A 24,593-nucleotide genomic window follows, 5' to 3' on the forward strand; every position below is an offset into this window, starting at 1 on the left:
TTTTAGAGATAATGACATTTTAAGTTAAGTATAGGGATGAAATGATATCACTGAAATATCGATACTTTTACTCGATACAGTATCGGTCTTAAAGTATTTATACTTAATCGATACTAGTTTTAAAATATCGACACTTACTCAGTATCGGTTTAAAAGCAAAAAATACTTACTCGGCATCAGTCTTAGTATCGATTCTTACTCGGTGTTAGTTTTAAAATATCGATACTTAGTGCTTATCAGTCTTAAAGTATTGATAATTACTCGTGTCGATACTTTATCTTTGAAAAATTAAAAAGAACCGATGAAAAAACAATTTATGAAAAAGTTAGTTACTGTCGATTTTAACAAAAAAATATAAACTATTCTATGTTTTCCTATTAGATTACTTTTGGAAGCAGTTTCCATTGCGTCCGTTTTAGAACTTAAGATATATTCGGTCACGTTTAAATAAAGCGTTCAAAATTAACATCCAATCAGCTGAATATCTATCGAAATAAAAAATAATCGTATTCATATTTATCGATACTTTAATCGATGACTGTCAAAAAATCGATATAAAAAGTACTCGACATCGATTATGTATTTACTCGAATCGTTCATCCCTAGTCAAATGAATTTAGGTTAAGTAGTTTTTGAAATACGCTGGTCGCAAATGTTTACCTTCGGTTGACGGATTTTATACGCGCTCTGTGATATAATATATTTGACGCATGCTTGTAATGGATTGCTGAATAAAACTCGTTTGGTTAGAGGTATTGAATGTTTTATTTTATATTACCCCATATTTCATAGTACACCTATCCCCCGATTTACACGGTAGATACGTTCCTGAGGAAAACGTGTAAATCGAAAATTAAAAATTTTCAAGTCGAAGGTTCGAATTCACTTTCATCACTCGAAGGCATTTGTGCCGATTCGATGTTTGAAGTAGAAATATTTACATTATGAGCGCCCGACAGCCCGCTGATAAATGCGTATGCGGCAAACAATGCGAACAACTACCACCGTTAATTCACTCAACACGTGTTTCCCCCCTCCACGGGGCACTCCTGAGGATGCACGAGGCGGTGCAATTCATTGCACGACTGCTACTGCATAGCGGAAGTAGCTATATATTTCCTTTCTTACTATTTAAAAGGTTAATTAGAGAGAACAATAAACGATATTTAACTATATATATCATTACGAAGCAGAACGGAAGAGTAGTTTTTTGATGATGAAATATAATCATAATCATATTGCCTATAGACACGCATATATCGTCTCGATGACCGTTCCTGAACGACCACATCCAGTGACTCTATGTCGTTGTTCCACCTAGTGGGGTTACCCACACCGTCTCAAGTGGCGACTACGACTCGTAGTCGCCACTTTCGCCACTAGAATCTTTCGGCGCCAACGGCCCCGAAACGGCCCACTACCAATTCTTCGAGCTACGTCGATGATTTTGGTTCTTCTGCAGATAGATAGATAATGCAGCATAGCAGTCTCCATTGCTCTCTGGGTAACCTTGAGCCATATAAGGAGAGGGGATCTTCTTTTCAGCTGACAGAGCCCACTGCAAGGACATAGGCCTCCCCCAAATATCTACAATGGCAGGCCTTACGCTGTCTGCATATATCTACTTTCCGTGAGCTTAACTATGTCGTCGCAACATACAGTGGTAGCCCTACCCACACGGCGTCTGCAGCCTCCGTGTTGCCACTTGAGAACCTTTCGTGCTCTACTCTCACTGCCATTTCAGACGAGCAATTATTCAAACTGCTCCTTGCATTGTTCTCCAGGTGACCTCAAAAGGCAAAGGGGGATCGCAAACACTAAAAGTTTAAGTAAGAAAAGGACCAATATTTAGCTACTTCCGCACATGCAGTGGTAGTCGTGCAACAAAGTGCACCGCCCGCTGATAAATGCGTATGCGGCAAACAATGCGAATTACACAACTGCCACCGTTAAACCACTCAACAGTTTCACCTCTCCACGGGGCACCTTCAGGAGTTATGTTACACCGATTAGTGACAAACACAGAGTCCCACTGGAGTCCCCTAGACTCACTTAAAGTTTAAAACAGAATTTCTTAGACCTGGCATGAGGCAAAACCCTAATGTCGCTCAAAAAACAAACTGTTTATTTCATTTATTACAATAAACCACAGAGTTAACACAGACAGGACTCCACATAAATAATAAATGTTTAGACGTGCTATGAAACAGCTTATTCTGTTTATAGTGTACTAGCTGATCCCGCAAACGTCGTTTTGCAAAAAAAAAATTAATATTTTAATTTACAAATTAAAAATAAGGGTTAATCGTAGAGGGGTGAAAATTTATGTTTGTATGTATTCTTGTATGCTGTATCATAAAAAAATAAAACCAAAAAATTTCGTTAAAAAAATAAAAAAATTTTTTTAAGTGTGAACAACCTATATCACTTAGGGGTATAGAAAATAGATAGTAGCCGATTCTCAGATATACTGAATACGCATGTTAAATTTGGTAAAAATCAGTCAAGCCGTTTCAGAGGAGTTCAAGTGAGAACACCGTGACACGAGAATTTTATATATTAGATTATATTTGATTTTAAAATAAAACACATTTAATAAATATCTTTTATTTTTAATAGCATTACATGTTAGAACACAAGAATAAAGCTTTTTGCAAATGAGATCATAGACATATAATCATAAAGGGAAAGTCCCTAAAAATCAACAATATACTTTGATTAAAAACTATAATATTACGATAATTTAATAATTAATTTAGCTGCAAATAATTAATCTAGAACTTTAATTAAATTATAACTAAATATTAGAGGAACCGGAAAGTAATGTCGTATCTGTCAACATATTTTACAGAAAAAGAAATTGATTTTTACAGCTCCGGCATTGATTTTGTATACTATATGGCAAAAGGTTGTTGATAACGAAGGTGAATATATTGTTAATTGGAAATAAAAACTTGTTAAAAATGTAGTCATGTAAATTTATTTAAGAAAGCGACATTACTTTCCAGTCTTACTAATAATATAAATATGCAGTGTAAACAAAACCATTTTTACAATGTACAACTACGATACATTTTATTATCAGTAACGTTCAACCGATTTCTTTTGTTACACAAAAACAACATTTTACAACAAAATCAAACTTACAACAATATGCCTAAAATCTAACAAATTTAAAATAAAGATTTTCCCATTATTCAGTAGATAAGAGATTCATTTTCTTTGGTTAATACATATGTTTACATATGTTTTTCTGAAAGTACAATATTATTTTAGAAGATATATTTAGAAAGGGGGAATCTACCTACAAACAGAAGTCTCAATGCCTCTCCATAACATTAGTTTTTAGTAAATATATAATCCAACATTGACTTTTCAAATATTTGCTTTTACCTCTGCCCCCTTAACATTCGCTCCCTTAACACTTATCATCCCTCTAAATCAATGTTTCCCAACCCTTTTTACACCACGCCCCACTTAGGCCTTTCTAAAATTCTTACACCCCCTAAGTAATATATAGGATATATATACACATGTGGGAACGGAACGTAAGAGTGAAGGAAGTGAGCGATTGATTGATGAATGAATGAAGAGTATGAATGAATTGTGGATTTCTCTGGGAAGATGGCGATGGGCCGGTTGGTATGAACTATGTAAGAAGTGAAAAAATAGTGTTTAAAAAATATCTAAAAACATCTATTATTCGCCTGCGTGATTCACTCCCACACACATATATATGTATGTGTATATATATATAAATAAATAAATATATATATATATATATATTAGCGAAAGAATTATACAATACCCGGCGATAATTACCCACATTACCTATGTGACACTACTTATGTTGTCGTTGTATTTATCTACAAAATTAGCCGATTATCTCTTTCGAAAGGTCAATGTGCAGTATTTATCGCCAGGTACTCTACTCGGGTCGATTTAATTTTCTAATTGCCTCTCTTAAAAGTCATATTGCCCACCTGTGGGGCGTGGGCCTCACGTTGGGAAACAGTGCTCTAAATTTTCTGTCTCGACAACACTCATGTCTAATACACGCTCACACTTGTCAACAATAGCTCACTCAACAGTCATCCACTAACACTTGCTCTTTCAGCGCTAGCTTCCTCTGCACTTGCCCCCTCAATACCTGCTCCTACATCATCTAGTCTCGAATATTCACACCCTTTACACTCGTATTCTCTCTAGATAGGTTCCTACAAGTCTAACCCACCTATAGATACTAGCACAAATGAACACTAGCGCCCTCAACACTCGCTCTTCCAACATAGGAAATGTTTGTGTTCTTTATGTTCGGTTTTCACTATACTAACCCACACGATCGCTAAGCTAAAGAATAGATAAGAATAAAAAAACTAAATAAATCAAAATAGTCATGTAGTACCTCGGAGGGAAGTCGACGGAAGCAGGCGATTTGTGAAAGGAGCGATCTCCTTATCCGTATAGAAAACAATAGAAAAGTTTGTGACGGATAAAAGTTAAAATAAACATATATGAAATTAAAAAAAAAGTCCCTGTGAACCATGATAAGGGGTACGGGGGCCATAAAAATACACTTTCACACTTCCTGCTTTATAGTTGACCTTTAGAGCACTTAAAATAACAGATGGCCTATTTAATTCTGAGTTCGGAGCTCTCCGGACATTAGAAATGATTCGGGATGATATAAAATGACGTAAACCCAAATGTCATAATCCAATACGGAATTTATCGGATAAAACAGATATGAATATTCGAATGGATGTAATGGAGAGAATACATACCAAACTTGCTCCACCACCCTCACTACCATCAGTTAAAGAGAGCCACTTCGTCTCCCGTCTGCAAATCAGTTCGCGTGAAACGTGTAGTCGGGGCTGACGGCTGCGTGTCGGTATCGCGCCGTAATCAAATCCAGCACTCGAAGCACCAGCTCCCGGTTGATCGCAGCATGACTGAGGCTGCACACGGCAAGCCGCACTGCATCGGACACGGCGCCCGAGCTCAACACGTACACCTCTATATGTAACAACCAACAGACTTGCGATCGTATGTCGCAGGTTCGATTTTCATGTATATATATATATATATATATATATATATATATATATATATATATATATATGTATATATATATATATATATATTATAATTCATATTTAATGGAATCAGGCGTTACATTGCGGAAGTCCATCCTAAGTAATTTGAGATTAACCAATGATTTCAGAATTAGTACGTAATTTATATACAAGGATTTGTACAAGGTACAGTCAGCTCCGCATGTCTCTGCTTGGTTTTTTTATGGACTTTAATATTTAATGGAATCAGACGTTACCTCGCGGAAGTCCATCCTAAGTAAGAAAAGGACCAATATTTAGCCACTTCCGCACATGCAGTGGTAGTCGTGCAACAAAGTGCACCGCCCGCCAGCCCGCTGATAAATGCGTATGCGGCAAACAATGCGAACTACACAAACGCCACCGTTAATTCACTCAACACGTGTTTCACCCCTCCACGGGGCATCTTCAGGAGTTATGTTACACCGATTAGTGCCAAACACAGAGTAAGTTGACAACCATTGCATGTGCGGAAGTTGCTAAATATTGGTCCTTTTGTTACTTATATAATTCACGCAACCGCTTACTAACAAAGTTTGATCACAGGATAGGATTATACATAAATTGTATAAGAATCGTTTAAATAAAACAAATACATAATATAAATTGAACTAGTGGACAAAATTCCCGATTATGAAATTTAGTTGAAAATTGTAAAAAATTGTATAGACAGTCGAATTTCAAAGTCAAACGGACCTAGGTGATTTTTTCACGAAATAATCGATGAAATTAAAAAAGGTCGCATACCTGGCAATGCGGCCATGATAGCAGCACAGGTGTCTTCAATATCCAGGTGTCGGAGCTCTTCCTGCGGGTTCAAATCCAGGCGCCCGCTGGACATCTGCTCGAAGACTACGAACGTCTGCTTCCTAAGCCAGCCGCTCAGCTCGTCTAGCCACGACGTCAACAGCGACTCCGCTAAATCTATAAATACAGTAATACCCCGCTTTACGCGACCCCGTTATACGCGGTTTCACTATAACGCGAATTGCAAATTTCGCGCTGAAATGCCTCGAATTACGCGAAAGAGTGCATATAAATATAATGTAGTCATCAACTTCTCTATGGTGTCTTGACCATCTGTCAAACAATTAAAAACAGTGTTGGGTGTTATGAACGTATTTTACAAGAACGTAAACAAAACGTTACCCAAAAGACAATAGATGTATTTTTCCGTAAAAAATAAGAGTATGTATTGCATAAAGTGTTCCTAGAATTAAAGTGATTGATTAAAATGATTTGTAATTTTTTGTAATAATTTTTGACTATGTTTAATCATAAACCTCGTTGTACGCGAATTTCGGTTAACGCGATTTTTTTTTTGGAACGTATCCCTCGCGTAAAGCGGGGTATTGCTGTATATATAAGTAAATATATCTCTGACAACAATTGGATTCTCTATCCTAATTGAATAAAGAAACTATTTTTTTTATTACTGTTGGACTTTGTACAGGTTCAGCGAAATGAGTTGAGAGCTGAATATAAAAAAACTATACACCTGTGAAAGATGAGAGGTTCCCACAGTTGGGCGTCGCTTGATTTATAGTCATGTACTTTAGTCGTTTCTTGTTCCGGCGTCCATGAGGCGACCATGAGGGGGCCACATATGTAGATTCAAGTGCTGCAGCTGTTTAAGATCTTTCTAGAAGCTCTATATGCTTCTATATATTCTTCTATATGTGCTTGTATATGTTTTTTATTATCACATCAGCTGATAGAGGCACTACTGCAAGAGATAGGCCAAAAACCTTGATGACATGGACTTACAGCGACCTCGTGGTCGCAACTCGAGAACCTTTCGAGCCCAACGGCCGTCGACAGCAAACACAGATCCATCCATGAATGACCTTGAAATGGTCACATACCAAACCTTACCACTTATAAGAAAAGTGTATACTGACCAGCGAACAGTAAGGTGGCCACACGGAAGGTGACGTGCGAGTTGCAAAGCCTCATGGCTCCGCCAACAGCACACGTGCCGCACCAAGCAAGCCCGCGTGCACTACACCACTCCTCTATCAGGCAAAGAAGAAGCAGAGAAGACATCTTAATACATCATCAGTCAAAGGATTTGCAATCTTAGAGCAAGAGATTATCTAGGGTACATCGGTACAAATAAATATATATATATATATATTTCTGTCTGTCCGTTTGCTCCGTCTAATCTGTAATCTGAAATAGCTGAACCGATTTTGACAGGACTTATACTGGCAAGTAGCTGATGTAATAAGAAGTAACTTAGGCTACATTTATTTAAAAAAAATAACTAAAAGCATTTTTTTTTAATTTAAAGCAAGGCCGATGTATGACGTGGACATCCAACGGCTAAAATGGTAGTGTACCGAATTTGATATTAAGCCACGTGGATGGTACATACCAAAGTCAGCTGGTGGAACAGTAGAAGGTGGGCTCGCAGGATCCGGCTGCAAAGGGTCCAGCGCCGCGTCCACATGACCCAGCGCCCGTCGGGCTCCCACTAATCGAGCCACAGCACCACCCACCTGCAAACCCCATCAGATCATACCACATCCCTTATTGATAGTCCAAAGAGCAGACCAGACAGAAGTCTTCCGAGATACGATGATCCATATTAATAATCTTCTCTTCAGTATGATTACAAGACATGATTAAAGTCCTGGGAAGTCAGAGAGCTGATGATGAAGAGGAAATTTCCTCTCTCAAATCAAAACCTGGACTTACGCTTAGGTCGACGGAGCTGCAGACGTATGTCCAGTCGTGGAGAGGTCGTGGAGTAATCTCCTCTCCCTCGGCGCCCACCGCCGTCTTTATCGAATTAAATACCCCAGTGACAGTTCTCTGAAATAATCTGAAAATTACACAGAAATTTTAAAATTAAAATAGTAATTTAGACATATTATTATCATTTTTGGATCGTCGATCACTTGTCTTGAGACACAATTGAGTCAACAAACTCAGTCGATATTACGCAATTTAGTCGATAAACTTGACTTGATTTTACCCAATTGTGTCAAAGAAACTCAGTAGGTTATATCCAAATGAGTCAACAAAGTAGGTTTTACCCAAATGAGTCAACAAAATTAGTCGGTTTTACCGATTTGAGTCAACAAACTCACTCAGTTTTACCCAGTTGAATCAACCAACTGAGTCGATTTTAACCAAATTAGTCAAAAAACTCAGTCGATTTAACCAATTTGAGTCAACAAACTCACTCAGTTTTACCTAGCTTAATCAACCAACTGAGTCGATTTTACCCAAATTAGTCAAAAAAACTCAATCGATTTAACCAATTTGAGTCAACAAACTCACTCAGTTTTACCCAATTGAATCAACCAACTGAGTCGATTTTACCCAAATTAGTCAAAAAACTCAGTCGATTTAACCAATTTGAGTCAACAAACTCACTCAGTTTTGTCGAGTTAAATCAACCTACTGAGTCGATTTTACCCAAATTAGTCAAAAAACTCAGTCGATTTAACCAATTTGATTCAACAAACTCACTCAGTTTTACCCACTTGAATCAACCAACTGAGTCGATTTTACCCAAATTAGTCAAAAAACTCAGTCAATTTAACCAATTTGAGTCAACAAACTCACTCAGTTTTACCCAGTTGAATCAACATACAGTCGATTTTACCGATTTGAGTCAACAAACTCACTCAGTTTTACCCAGTTGAATCAACATACAGTCGATTTTACAAAGTCAACAAACTCGTTCGGAAAACTACATAATAACATTTTAATATTTTTAATTTTTATTTATATCTTAGGAATCCCGCGATCTTTTCCTTTCGTACAACCTTTTCAGGATTTTAGAAGCATATGTATTATTTATTTTTACAAAAAAATGTGAATCTTATAATTACTGCAATATCCAAAAATTAAACTCACTTGTCCAATCTCTGCATGTTGTTCGAGGTCTGACCCGGAGATGAGTTCCTCTCCACACTCATATCGTATTCGTCTGGTGATGGAAACATGATTATATGTTTATTTATATCTTGCAGTCTTTTAACGCTAAGTCGTCGTCCTTTGCAGCGCTTAGTCACCAGCTGCAGGACATAGACCCCCCCCCCCCAAGACACCTATGGGGGTATACCATAATCGATTCCCTTTCAAAAATTGTTTGTGAGCAATGGTAACCCCATTAACTACGATGCCAGGTCTCATTTCTCTGCCGCTGTACCACTACTGCTTAAGCTAGTGATGTGTTTGGCTAAAAACCCAGAAAAACCAAGATCACCAACATAAAACTAAAAATTGTTTGAAGTGGTATGTGTGAGGACACAAAGTTCTTGCAACCGAATAATATTTTAATTAATATGTGGGCGCCTGGCCTCTTTCGTTTTTGCTAAGTCAGTTCGTTTTACGTGTCAATGCTAATTTATGTTTTATGTATAATTTGTGTTTCCTTAAAATAAAATAGATTCCTAATATATGAGTTTTAATAAGAAATCTACAAATATATATTGTTTTTATTTTGGAAATACGAATTGAATTGACTGTTCAATAAAAAATTATAAATTTCGAAAAACAGCCTGGACTATTAAATACCTAGACCAAGCCTGACAACTAAATCACAAGCGACTCACCCGCGAGCGTGGCTGTGTCGACGGGTCGCGAGGAGTGATGGTGCTGTGTCCTCCCACGGGTCTCCTCCGCTCCCTCCCACCATATGTCGTCAGTCCTGGACATAATACCAATAAAGAGAACAACTCTCAAATAAATTCAATCATATTCTTATTTATTTAATGGAATCAGACGTTACTATGCGGAAGTCCATCCTAAGTAAGAAAAGGACCGATATTTAGCCACTTCCGCACATGCAGTGGTAGTCGTGCAACAAAGTACACCGCCCGCCAGCTCGATGATAAATGCGTATGCGGCAAACAATGCGAATTACACAACTGCCACCGTCAAATCACTCAGCACGTGATTCTCGCCTCCACGGGGCGTATATATATATATATATATATATATATATATATATATATATATATATATATATATACATATATTTGAATTTCATCATCTTGTCTGCCATTAATCGTCCAATGCAAGAATTAGGCCTCCCCCAAGGTCTACCACGATTACCAGTAACTTTCCTTATTGCTACCTTGATTTTAGGTAGCTACACTTAATGCAAGGGCTACCCGCACCACGTCTTCCAGATCCTGGTACCACTGAAAAACCTTCCACCGCCTACTACCATCTCAGTCAAGCTATTCCTCAAACTACATCAGTAACAGTTCGATCTATAGCTATATGATAGCTCTCTACCTTGTCCTCTGGGTGACCTTGAACCAAGTCTCACTTTTATATGTCATCACCGGCAGACATAACGATCATCGAAATTACAATTACACGAATATATACCTGTAATGAGAAGTTTCTGCTCGCTGCTGCAGCAAACAACGCAGTTTGGCGATGCTGGTGGACAGGTCGGCAGCCTCCTCGTATTCGGGCTCCGGGGACTCCGCCACCGGCACCGGTGGCCAACTGCCAGCACTGCCTTTACTTTGGGACGGCTGTAATAAACTTTGACTTGAAACGCTTTTAATATTTAGTTTTCGGAGGTATATCGCTCATGTACCCTTGGAGCCGAAAGGTTCTCAAGTGGAGATCAGGAACCGGTAGACGTAGCGTGAGTAGACCTCCCCACCTCCCCACTAGGTAGACCGACGACATAGACAAAGTCACCTTTACCAACCACCCTGTATACGGAACCGCGTTTGATATAAACATAATAATAATGCCGAGAGTGCCGGTCTGGCGTTAAAATCGAGTCAATAGCCCCTCCCTGATAAGCGAAAAAGACACCGAACAGTCATTCATCACCCTCTGCAGAAAAATCGTTAAAAAATGCTATAGAAAGAAATAAAACGTAAATATTGCAAATAAATAGATAATGAAGACAAAATAAGAGCAAAATAATATACAGTACTGTGATATAAAATAATTATAGAATTTAAGTAATCAAAATGTGATATAAAATAACAATGTAATTATGAAAATGTAAAAAGAAAAGAGGAATGAATGAAAGGTGATACAGAGCAAAAGGGAAAGACAGCAGAATTGTGGCATGAAAGAATAGACCGAAAGACAATGTGAAGTATCAAAGAAGAGAAAGTAAATAATAAAAAAATATGTGAATAATTAAATTTGCCCGTAAAGTCCCTGTCCCACAAAAGATAGGGGGTACGAGAGGCCCCCAATAGCAGGGGCAAATAAAAAAAACATAGTAATAAAGCCTAAATATGTTTACCATGAATTTACGTGCATATAAATAATGGTTCGACTTTTAAAAAATGGAGAAGAAAAATGGTGTAAATTCCTCACCACACTGTCCTGTGACGTCACACGGTGTTGTTTAACCAAAGGCGGTGCGTACCCGTTGTCTTCTTAAAAAGATATATAAAAAAGATAAATACGTAAAAGATATAAAAAGATTCTTAGATGAAAACTAATCAATTCTATCACTACAAAAGACAATATATCATCATCGCATCAACTCAATAATTACACGAAACGCCATTACTTTGAATTAGTTTACACTACTTTTATAAAACGTCTCAAAACTTCATGGTCCGTCACGTTTTGTTAAACTGAAAAAATATTATTCAGAATAATAAGGCAATCTAGCTGAATCCAACTCGAATAGGCAGAGTTCGGGAAGTTTCAGAACATCTTGTCTTGAATACCACAATGCCTTACAAGAAATTTATGGATCCGAGATGTGGTCGCTTACGGTAAACCTTATAATAGCACTCAAGGTCACCCAGAGAGGATTGGAGAGAGCTATGATCGGAGTTATCCCGGAAAACCAAAGTCACTCGAAGAATTGCCCGTGAAGTCAGAAGGTAGAGCATATCGCTTGTGCAATCGATGGCTGTTGGGGACAAAAAGGTTTTACAGGAATAACCAAGAAGCAGTAGATACGGGGTAGAACTCTCACCAGGTCGACCAACGACATTAGCGGGAAATCACTGGAAGCTGACAGCGCAAGACTTGCCACTGTGACGATTTTAGAGGGAGATGGAAGATACATCACTTAGCCTAATGCAAGACATAGGCCTCCGATATCTATGGAGTGTATACTATAATTGCCGCGCTTGGTGGTCGGTTTGGGAATTAGTTCGGTATTTTGGTTTCGGAATCGAACCCGCGACGAATCACCAGCTTCAGCCCTCTACCGCTGGTGTACCACTACTTTTTAAGTATTAATATGGAATTTTACCAATGTGTTTTACCATCGGCTTTTATGTTAGAAGCTCCCAAGCTCTATCATATTTTTATACATTTCTCCTTCATATTTCAAATACGATTTTATGGTTGCAATAAGTAAGGTCGAGGGAGAGAGAAGGTATAGGACCTTACAATGTACGTCTATCAAAATTGTAGAATGAAAGAAACAGTAGGACAGATAAGATGATACATGAAAGAGAAGAATGATAATAATAAAAAATATGAATAAATTACTAGAAATAAAAAGTCCCTGTCCCACACGAGATAGGGGAACGAGAGGTCCCCAACAGCGGGGACCATTTTAAAAAAAATGTACGTCTATCAGTTAAAAAGAAGAGAATTATTGAAGGTTGGTAAATACAAAGGACTGTTTTATCATAGTTTCTCTATAAACCTACTAGATGGCGCTAGCCGGTATGTCTCATAGAAGTAGTACTGTTTTACCGACGTTTTGTTCTCTTTAAAACCTTTCTATATGCGTGTAATACGTTTGTACCTACTATCGTCTGCAAGGTAAACGAATATTTGTAAGTCTTGTTTGTTATAATTTCAACCGCTGAAGCGATCGGAACTTTCAAGATATTGCAATACAGACAAAATTGTAGAACGTTAAATCGTCTCAAAACGTTTCGTGTTTGACTTTCGTTAAAATAATCAAATTCATGTTATTAGTGTCATAGGTTACTATGATATAATACTGTGATCAAAAAATAAGGTGAATTTGTTTATAAAACATAAATTCTTTATTTGATCTTCCAAACCAATTTCAATCCGATAGAACACACTTTTGCCAACGCTTTTTCCAGTCCTTCAAAGACCTGTCCAGACCTTCTTCGACTGGATTTTTATCTCCTCAATCGTGTCAAAACGGCGTCGCCTCATTGGCTTTTGAGTTTACTGAATATCCAGTCTAAATATGAAGTCGCACGAAGCCAAATCAGGGGAATATGGAATCGAGTCGCGAAGAATCAACGCAATATGACATAGACCAATCAAGTCTTCACGCGTTCGAGACACAAAACAATCTTCAAAATGATTTGGCCTGAGCCAATTTATATTCCAACTTTTAACAGACCCTTGGCAAATGTTATAGATAGTCCTACCAACCTAGGACAAAAAATTACTTGCCTTATACCCGAGAATTTTGAATGACAGTTTCACCTTACTTTTTTATCACAGTAATACATTTAAAAAATGTAAATTCTACTACACCAATACCTCACTTTGCGTCGTGGTTACGTTCCAAAAAAATACGACGCAAATTGAAACGTCGCAAAGTGAATTAAGATTTTCTATAGCAAACCATGTAAAGATCGAAGATAGGTTTCAGGGTCACGAAAATACTACTTTTTAAAAAGAAAATTGAAAACAAAAATAATATAACTCTGCCATTAAATAAATTGGAATAATATTTACCTTTTTTGTAACCAGAAACAACACGTAAAAATTTATATAAATTTATTATTCTGTTTTAAAAAAAAAAACACAACACACTACGTAATTAAAACTGAACTCTTAAAATTAGCAAAACAGTGAAAATAAAACTTTTTTCAAATTGCGTTGATTTTTAGTTAGAAAGGGAATCCCCGAGTTTTGATGCATGCCGCAATTAAAAACAAGTGTTGCCATCTTTTAGAAAAAAAAAGAAAATTTCAAAAAAAGATTAAAGACTCGGACCCAAAACAACGTAACCTCGAAATTCTAACGACTCACAGTGAAAATTAGTACTAATTAAGCAGCTAAGAAACTTCAAAAAAAAATAACGCACAACGAAACGACGCAAAGCGAGGTATTGTTGTAATCTGTTTTTACGGCGTTATAAATACAATACAATACCTCTATGCGGTAGACACGGCACAGCTATATCCCTGTGTTCAGGAATCGGCTTACTTCTGCTCACTTCCTGCATAGGTGAGATATTCTCCACTTTGTCCTTCGACTGATGGGACGGCGACTTCTCCTATCCATTTAAACACGTGTTAATAATTACGATAGAAGTTGCAGAGAGAAGAATATCAGTGGAGATCCATTGTTATCTTGCAGCCTGCATTCAGTAACTCCAGATGAGTTTAAGTAAGAATTTAAAAATATATGAACTCATAGGAAGAGCTGGCTGATCACTTACTTGAGAGTCATCACTAAGACCGGTGAACCGTAACCCCTTTTTGATGCCCGCGATACCGAAGTCCAACAAACCCTCCATCATGCCGGCCGCCTCGTCCTGAATGATGTACATACCACGTTCAAGATACACACTAAATAACACACATGATATCACAGATCCAGTTCTATAAGTGGTAGACCATAAGTGTACTACATCCCTGAAGCTTTTAAAAAAAACTATATATACACCCACGTCTAATGTCAAGTTTGTTAAAAAAATTAATTATTATTTGAAGAATTTGAAGTTATATTAGAGATTCAAAATAAATAGCTATCCAACTGTATTGTATTGTAGAAGTGACAGATAAAAATGATTAATTTATTATTGACTTTCACAGATCGGAACGCGTTTCGAACCTTCGCAGCTTGTAACGGAAGTTCACTTATAGTTTATATGGGGAATCGTTGCCAAAAATATTAATATTTGATAAGAAAAGAACCAATATTTAGCCACTTCCGCACATGCAGTGGTAGTCGTGCAACAAAGTGCACCGCCTGATTCCATTAAATATTAATATTTGGACCAATAGTGATCACTTTTGTACGACAAAATATTAATACCAGAAGTTTTAAATTTACAAATAAGTATACAACATTTTTTTAATTGATTCAAGCGTTATTTTGCGGAAGTCCATCCTAAGTAAGAAAAGGACCAAAATTCAGCCACTTCCGCACATGCAGTTGTAGTCGTGCAACAAAGTGCACCGCCCGCCAGCCTGCGAATTACACAACTACCACCGTTGTTTGTTGCACATTGTTTGGCGTATGCGCATTTATCAGTGGGCTCGCGGGTAGTGCACTTTGTTGCACGACTACCACTGCATGTGCGGAAGTGGCTAAATATTGCTCCTTTTTTTACATACAACATTTTTTTTGCCTTTTTGGGGACCTTTTATACTCCCCTGCCTTGTGTAAGCAGTGACATTATCTACAATAATTTTTCACAATTATTTTTGTCAACCTTGTGGCGGTCCTACCTGTACATGAAAGCCACTTGGGATCAACAGTGACACATGAGTGATGTACCTCGCCCACTGCCACTTTAGACGTGCAATTCTTCGAGCTTGCTGACCTTGGATTTTAACCTACTACTTAGTGTTGAGCAGTGATAGAACAGTGGCAACTGAGTCTAGCAATCATAGGTCGCAGGTTCAAACACCAGGACACAATCTTATATAATTCACACTGTATGCATTCATTATTTTGATTGCCATCTCCTTCGCGTACCATAATACCACACTACGATCGCCAAATCGCCTGTCATGCGTGGCGATTACGGTATATCCCCCCATACCTCAAATTGTCAGTCTGATTAAATACAGTACGGAGACTTTCATTCTAAGTTATAGATATTTTGTGCACATGTAAACGCATTCTTACGTCATTAGATTCAGTTAATTACATTTCGGTGTAGATTGCGTGCAGCAAATATAGTATAGTTAATTGTATATTTTTATTATTGCAACACAGTTCATGCCATATTTCCGTAATCATGCAACATCAGGGTGTAAAAGCACAGATCATGCAAGGATTGTGAAAATATAAATAATATCAAATTACGCTGATAAAATTGTTTTGAGATTTGTTTTTATATTATCGATGGAAGAAAATAAATAGATATATAATATTGGTCATTCACAGGAAACTGTGTAGTTTTTTTGTGTTAGTTTTTTGTTTTTTGAAGTATACCAATATAGGGGAACTTCTGGCAGGACTTTCTATCTTCATTCAAATCAATTTCATCTCCTTTGACATAATCCTCGTGTGATAAAAAGCAATTTTGCCACCGCTTTTTCTAGTCTTTGAAACAATCGGAATATTCTATATCCAGTACAGCCTTCAAGATCTTCGATTAGATTTTCATCTCCTCAATCGAGTCAACACGACGTACCCGCTTTGGGATTTTCAATTAGCTGAATAGCCAGATGTCACGGAGCAAAATCAGGCAAAAACGGTGTCGAATTTTTGGCAAAAAAAGTCACGAAGAACCAAGTAAGAAAATGACCAATATTTAGCCACTTCCGCACATGCAGTGGAGTCGTGCAATGAAATGCACCGCCCGCCAGCCCGCTGATAAATGCGTATGCGGCAAACAATGCGAATCACACAACCGCCACCACCAAATTACTCAACACGTGTTTCACCCCTCCACGGGGCATCTTCAGGAGTTATGTTACACCGATTAGTGCCAAACACAGAGTGGGCACGACTCCACTGCATGTGCGGAAGTGGCTAAATATTGGTCCTTTTCTTACTTAGGATGGACTTCCGCGAGGTAACGCCTGATTCCATTAAATATTCACGAAGAACCAACGCAGCATGACATGGACTAATTGCGATTTGACGCGTTTGAGATAGAAAACATCTTTTAATATGGTTTGAGCTGAACCAAATATTCCAACTTTTGACAAACAGACGCTTGGCAAATGTTAATAGACAGTTCTACCAAAAAAAATACCTGCCTTCCCAATGGGTAGGAGTTTTAACTAACAATTGCACCTTACTTTTTTATCACAATAGTATAAATGTTCGCAATGTAAGTAAAATATGAAATATTGACCTTTCTTAGCTGTCACCCGTTTTGCAATACCCAAGGGTTAGTTGAACCTTGACCTGGTTATTATTAAATAGACATATCTATTCAAGTCTTCTATAGTTGTATTAAACCAAACTAAAAGAGCACCCTTCTTCGAATTTTCACAACAAATTATGTTGCGATGTATTTGTCTGCTTACGCCATCTATCGAACCATATGTGTGACAAGCGTCACGAACGCCATCTCGTATTTTATACTTTAAACTAATATACATTTCATTACATTTGATGTATTAGAAGTTATGCTGCTAGCCGGTTTATGCTTTGTGCAGCTTCATTGAAATTGAGCCCGTGGAAACAGAGGTCCACGGACTACAAATTTTACGCTGGAGATCGTACCCCAGTTACGACTAAGACGTCCACACGCGGAGAACTATACCCGTGTAGGTGTATAGTGTAGTGAGTGGGGTGTAGTGTATGTAGCACGAAGCAAGGACTCGTATATAGCACGAAGCAAGGACTCGGCAGTCGGGAGAGACACGGGCCTCTCCGGACTGCGCTCGCTTGAACGAGGGTAAGGCGGACGCGGCCGCCGTGTCATGTGTAAGTGTGTGTGACATGTGCATCGAGACCATCGGGGCTCGATGTGAGGCGTGTGTTCTGGCGTTGATACGGGGGAGCGGATATTATTTAAATTCCGCTTTAAGGGCGGCGAGAAGGGCGGAGTATTCCGCAATACAGAGAAAGCGCTCTGAGGGACCGGAGGCTTTGCGGAGTTTTGCGGCGAGGATGCAGACCTCGTCAAGGTCTACATTGACGAGGTATAGCGTGAGGGCTTTAAGTTCCTGCAGGCGAAGGGGATCCGGTTTGGGGTTTGGTGGGTTTCGAAGCCACCGATGGGGCGGAAGGAAAGGTGGCAGGCTTGCTTCTAAGTTAGAGTGGCTTCGCCCAGGCTGAAGTGGCTGGGGGCGGAAGAAGTTTCGAAGTGGACTTCGAAACTTTCTCCGTGGAAGCTGAGGAGGATAAACGTTTCATATTTACACTCCGTTATATATGTCGGAGTTGAGGAACGCCGAGCGTAACGAAACCTCGGATGATCCATGAGGTCGTCTACGTTCGGGTGTAATCGGAGTGCGTGCGCACGATTTCGGGTTAGTCGTGCTTGGGCAGCCATAGTGCTCGCACGTCGCACCGAGAACATCGCGATCGCTCAACTCTATTCTTTTATTTAATTCTTTTACCTTGATCATTGTTTTTTAAGTTGATTATTTGTAATAACAATTTGTATTTCTTTTTTTTTTAATAATAATAAGTGATACGCGGTAACTTGTATTCAATTCGACACACCCTCAAGTGGAATTATGGATACGAAAGGAATGACCAGGAGGATATTCCTCACCATCTTCCGCCAGATGTTCCTCATCTCTCTCCGTCATACATATATTGAATGATTGGTTATAGGTGTAAAAGCTAAGGGGTGATTATATAGCTCATTTATCAGTATAAAGCCATTTTTCACATTTCATTCACATTCCAAAACATTTTTCACCAATTTCCAATCGGTCTCTATAAAGTTAAAACTCTTAAATATGGTTACATTAATTTAATTTTTCCATTGGAATGCAATAGGGCAAACACTTCTTGCTATATTTTCATCATTACATTATTTATTTCTGAAAGAATTATTTTTAATATAGATTGTACCATTTTAACAGCATAGACCTATTTCCATTCATCATATATAAATTTATCACTGTGTAAGTATATTTAAATTTGACAGGCCTATCATTTCTGGCAGTAGAAAATCTGAAAAGACAGTAACGATAAATAATTTTATTACGTAGTAAATCCAATTTTAAACGCTTTTTCCTACAAAATTATCATTACTGATTTTTATATACGTTGTGTCAGATATTAAATGACAGAAAAACTTATATATTTACCCCTTTAAAGCTATATATAGAGAGAGAGAGAGAGGGAGAGGGAGAGAGTGCCAAATTAAATCGATTAACTAAGAAATTTCCTCCCAATATATATTTTGAAAATTTATAGAAGACATACACACACATACATACACACATACATACATACATGCCTTAATGCTATATACACTTAAAACTAAAAGCAAACAAAGCCAATAGACAGTGCGGAAGAGACATACACTGGAATGCTTGCGGGGCACATCTAGGTTTGAGTATGGGACCTGTAGGTCGCCTATCTTGCTCTTGGCCTGGTGAACGGTGCTCTGGATATCCTTGAGTAGCACCTCCGTGGGTTTGGGGCTGCTCTCCTTCTTCAGCGGACTGGTCTTCTGGGGGCTGGTGTCTCCACACTCCAGCTCTATAGCATCTTCTTCACCTTCATTGATGTAACATTTTCAAATTCAAAATAAAATATCTTTATTTACACGCACAGGCATGGAAGACACATGCAAGCAGACGGACGAATTTGTTCAGATCCTCAGAAGACCTGGATGTAGACCACATGAAAAGAAGCCTAGATTGAATCATTGCCATATATCTGAATGCGAACGACATCATAAATGGTGGGAAACTTTAAAAATCGCGTCAAGACTCCCAACTGATCATTCCAAACACAAATAAGAAGTAATGAAAAGGTAATCATGATAAACAAAGGTACTCTAAGTTTAAAACCAATAAAATCTACATGTAAACAAATCCTTACCAAACCAAAATGGCTGCGGCGACTTTGCTCTTGGTGGGTTAGGGCTACCATCAGGTTCTAAATCTTGTCCCCATAATCTGCTCAGCGTGATCTCACCGTCCAAACTTGCGAGCAGGTCTTGGCCCAGACTTATGCACTGAAGGTCCATGTCAGTCTCCCAGGTCTTCATGCTTCCTATAATATTATCATTAAGTTTTATTATTTCATAAGCAAAATCTATAATCTACCAATGCATTTGTGAATAAATTACCACTGCTGGTAACTTAATATTTAACTCAAGAATCCACATAATCAAGTAAGACATGACTTACACAAGTGAATAACATAATTGATCCAAAGTAAGAAAATAATTACAAAATGTATTTTTTCAAAACATATCTAATATATCTTCATTATATTCACTAACACTGGCTGAACACACCAATCAATACATATAAAAATAATAAATAATTAAGAACTGTCAAACGCGCAAAGTTCAAATGGAACTGTCAAACGCGCAAAGTTCAAATAGAACTGTCAAACGAGGAAAGTTCACATGGACCTGTCAAACGCGCAAAGTTCAAATGGAACTGTCAAACGAGGAAAGTTCAAATCAGACTGTCAAATGTAAAAAAAATCAATACCCATTAAATTCTGCAATTTTAGGTTCTCTACACAAGTTTCTATTTTTTTTAAGTATCTTTTACAAATTATTAAAAACTACCTCAAATTATGTCCTATGGGAATCAAGAATTAAGTTTTAAAATACATAGATTAAAAACTTTATTAAATAGATGACTACATCTAGATGTGACATGTACGTCAGTGCTTGCTAGAGTTCTGTTTTAATTACACTCATATTCTCTTTCTTCTTCATCTTTATTCCAGCCGACAGATATCCACTGCAAGGCATACCTATCTCATAGGTCACCATGATGACTAATCTTGTGTTATCTGCATACAGTGACCCGAAACCTTGGCTGTTTTATAGAATACTAAATATTTAATACCCATAATACATATAGTAAAAGAATATACATTGTAATTAAATTTCATAAACCCAAAAAGACCTAAAATGAGTTAGTAATAGAATAAAATTAAAGATTAGGTGATGAAAGAATAGCATTGAACAAAAGGAAATTTGGTATGAAATACAACGGTAGAGGAATTGTAGAATGCAAGAAGAAAAAAAGAAAGATCTTAAGAGGAATCTTAGAATAGGGCTAAAATAAAAAAAATATGTGCAAAATTTTATAAAACAGAACTATTGACACTGTCCAAAAAATCAGATAGTGGTATGAAAAGTCCCCTATAGCGAAGGCCATTAAAAATATTCTATGCTATAAATGTGCCAAGATACGCCTATGAATAAGTAAACAAATGCTTCTTCATATTACCTTCAATAACTCTGTCATATATCTTCACCTCATTTCTCCCTTGTCTACCCCTTCTTTGTCTCAAAATTGGTGATGACTTTATATCCACAGGCTCTGTACTTTGAACAGGTTTCTCTTCAACTATACTCTCCACTCTCTCTTTAAAATCTTCTTTTGATTCTTCTATTCTACTTTGGGTAAATGGAACTGTATCCTTCATTATAGGTAATGGTTCCACAACTGAGAATGCAGGATTCATTTCTGTTACTATTTCAACAGGCGAATCCTTTTTTGTTTCTTCTTCGACTTTAACATCTTGTTCCTTTGGCTCGGGTATTTTTTCTATATTCTTTCCTTTAATTACTGCAAGCAATTTATCATTCAACCAAACTGGATCACTTAAAGTATCATTGATGAAGGCATCCAGCTTCTTAGATAACACACGGATAAGCAGTTCTGAATGAGGAGTATCCCACAATTCCCGAGGGATAAGTTCTTTGAGGATAATTCGGAGTAAGTTTATGCAATGGTCAGCAGATTGGAAATTTTTGTCAAGGGATGTTGCATGAGATTTCTTGTACAAAGACTCCACAGTGCTGGTCGGTGCTTCTTCATGTCTCTTCAAAGCTTTGCTATACTCCTTTAAATGGCTGGTGAGGACAGAACAGATGTCAACATATACATCTTTAGTGTCAATTTTTTCACATATCTGAAAAACCAAAAGTTGAAAGAGAAACCAGTTTATTATACCAATAATACCAAATGTAATAAATTTAGAAAGTTTATTAAGTATTAACTCATAAAAAAAGTCAAATTACTGTGTAAACCAATGTCTCCCAACTTTAAGTGTACAATGCCCACCTTACTTAAACCTTCCTAAAATTTTACACCCCCCAATTTAGCAAACATAATTTGTATATTGAAGCAAAAGAGTTAAACTTGTATCTAATCCATTTTCTAAATCTCTTCTTTAACAACTAAATTGCCCCCTGTGGAGTGTAAACCCCACTTCGGGTAGTGTATTTTTAAAGGATAATATAACTTGCCAATGATTTTCTCTAACTTATTTCAATGTATTCATGGAATGTGCCAAGAATAGAAGTAATAGAGATATACTGTCAAGTCAACTAAAATTTAGTTTGTATAATGTTTGCACCACAATCTATTTTGTCAGAACCTATGTTAGAAGCAGCTAGATTTCACAGGTTTGCCTTCTAACATGAATAAAATTTACAAAAATATTTATAAACAATCCTTAAAAAACCTGAAAAAATTTATTCTGGGCATTATAGCAAGCTATAATAAAAGGGTTTAAATATAGATACTAATACATTGCAAAGAATCCCCCATATCCACTACAAAGTTCGACAATAGGAAGAATTTTTTAAATTGTGGAATAGAATAAAATTTAAAATAACATTAAAAATAAAATTTACTGTATGTTACACTGTTACTGTATCCAAATTAACTTAATTAATTATTTAATGCACATTTATGTTCACGATTTTACATAGTGTCGACAACAACCCACCTGAAATGTCTTGGTGATCATTTGATCAAGCATTTGCTTACAGGCAAATGGGAAACCAATCTCGGGCGATATATACGCCATGTACCATGACGAAACCAATTTCCTCTCCAACACAGTTGAAATAACACTAAGTTCGTTCGTGTCATATTCTTTGGGCTCTTTTGTATCTTTCTTACCAGTACGAGGCAAGAATCCAGGTAAGAATGACAAAGATGGATATTTTTTAATTAAACCATCGATATCGTATTGAATTGGCTTGTTTAGATGTAATAACCACTGAATAAATTTAAAGCTAAACAGTACTGATATTACAAATACAGTGACTAAATACAAATGGAACCATATTCCAGTAACAGGGGAAATATTGGTGACATAGTTAAGAAGTATACATAATAAAGAACCGCCGCACGAAATTAAAGTCAAATATTCAAATATATTCCTTTTTAGTAACATTGCAATTTTTAAAACTAGCGTTACTCTTTAAGTAGATATTAGTTGTTCAAAACGTATTAAACATCGATCGAACTCATTGCTCATGTGTGGTTTGTTTACGTTCTGTATAGATATCATCTGTCAGTGTTAACAGAGAATGTAATAATTATTAAAAACTCCTTTCTTAATTATTTTAATTTAAATTTCATTAAGGTAATACACAACATTAATATTGTTCATTTATAAGTAAACGACTTAATTTTATTTTAAGTAAACCCAATGAAGGATATTTAATATTGCTTTATTTCATAATAATAAGATAATTTACAAAATTCCATGATTCGGTATTACGAAAAGAATTATCATAATAAGCTAATTTTAAAACTGTCCTACACACATTTTTATGACACGAATATAAACTATTCTTATATTCATCAATAAACCTAAATTACAATTTTTTATATTCTTAGATAAATGATACAGTGTTGCATGAATAGTAACTAAAAATAGGCTTATAAGCTTACTAACATAAATATATAGCTTATTTGGCAATCATTATAGATCATCCCTATCCAAAAATCAAAAATTTTGGTTTGGAAATTAATAATTTTGTTTTTTTTTTTTTTTAATTATTAGTAAGTAGTAGCAAGGGTAAATTTTAGTAATAACAAAACAATACAAAAACGAATAACTTTCAATAGAAGAAAAACATTTTTTTTATGTTAAAGTAATGTAAGCATAAACAGAATTTTTCTTTTAAAAAAATTACGATCAATGAAATCGTTGATTTTGGATAGGGTAAATCATAATCAAGGATCATTCATCATCATTATTATCATATTCCCATAGGATCGCCACGGTGAACTCTCTTGGGCTGCCCGCATCCAGCATCTCTCCAGAACCATAATTATGTCATTGGTACACCTAGTGATAGGCTTACCTTCGCTGTTTCTACTAGCTTGTGCTCGCAACTCGCGAACCTTTAGACCTTAACGACTCAGTTATGTGCAATATACGCAGCTCACCATTACTCCAGACAAGCATTTCTTCAAGCAACATTAGTGACGTTGGGTCGTCTGCAGAACTCATTTCATATCCGATCTCGCAACGAAGCTCGTAGCATAGCCCTCTTCATTGCCTCTAGGAATAAAACCATTAATCGACAGCAAATGAACTACACGACATCAAGCCTTTTAAAGCCTTTACGCTTAATTCCAATCAACCTGTGTACTAATTTTTTAAGTAAAAGTTTATCAAGTTTAGACTTTACACGCATAAGTCGTTTTCATGGTGCGAATTCATTTTCTCGCTTTAATGTTGAATATTATTTTTAATTCTAGGACTTGCAACAATAATGATACATTAATTCTAAATACCTAAGAAAGGAAGTAGTGTAAATATTTTTTATGAGATACTTGCACAATTTTAAAAAGAATGTGAACATATTAATTTCGTTCAAAATAATTGTTGATACCCACATCTGTATATCTCAGTTGCCTAAAAAGTAACGTAAAAGTACAATTCCAGCTGTGTGGTGAATGTAGTAGAATT

At 36.8% G+C, this 24,593-nt stretch overlaps 1 protein-coding gene across 1 annotated transcript; it reads right to left on the reverse strand.

Annotated features, from left to right (window-relative positions):
• Positions 1 to 4,145: 4,145 nt before the first annotated feature.
• On the reverse strand, positions 4,146 to 23,130 carry LOC137923728 (uncharacterized). The gene is made up of 15 exons (XM_068766985.1): positions 22,611 to 23,130; positions 21,101 to 21,788; positions 19,725 to 19,898; positions 19,201 to 19,397; positions 14,467 to 14,562; positions 14,178 to 14,301; positions 11,436 to 11,497; positions 10,473 to 10,624; positions 9,689 to 9,783; positions 8,988 to 9,060; positions 7,818 to 7,944; positions 7,495 to 7,618; positions 7,019 to 7,132; positions 5,865 to 6,041; positions 4,146 to 5,019 (listed from the first exon to the last, which is right to left on the reverse strand). Exons 1-15 carry the CDS (start codon positions 23,061 to 23,063, stop codon positions 4,850 to 4,852), a joined length of 2,826 nt encoding a protein of 941 aa, XP_068623086.1. The 5' UTR covers positions 23,064 to 23,130; the 3' UTR covers positions 4,146 to 4,849.
• Between the last annotated feature and the right edge of the window lie 1,463 nt (positions 23,131 to 24,593).

This window comes from Battus philenor, unplaced genomic scaffold (genome assembly GCF_028537555.1).
Source record: "Battus philenor isolate CCGP_79_NKW_IND1 unplaced genomic scaffold, ilBatPhil1.0.hap1 SCAF_22, whole genome shotgun sequence".
Classification (NCBI taxonomy): domain Eukaryota; kingdom Metazoa; phylum Arthropoda; class Insecta; order Lepidoptera; family Papilionidae; genus Battus; species Battus philenor.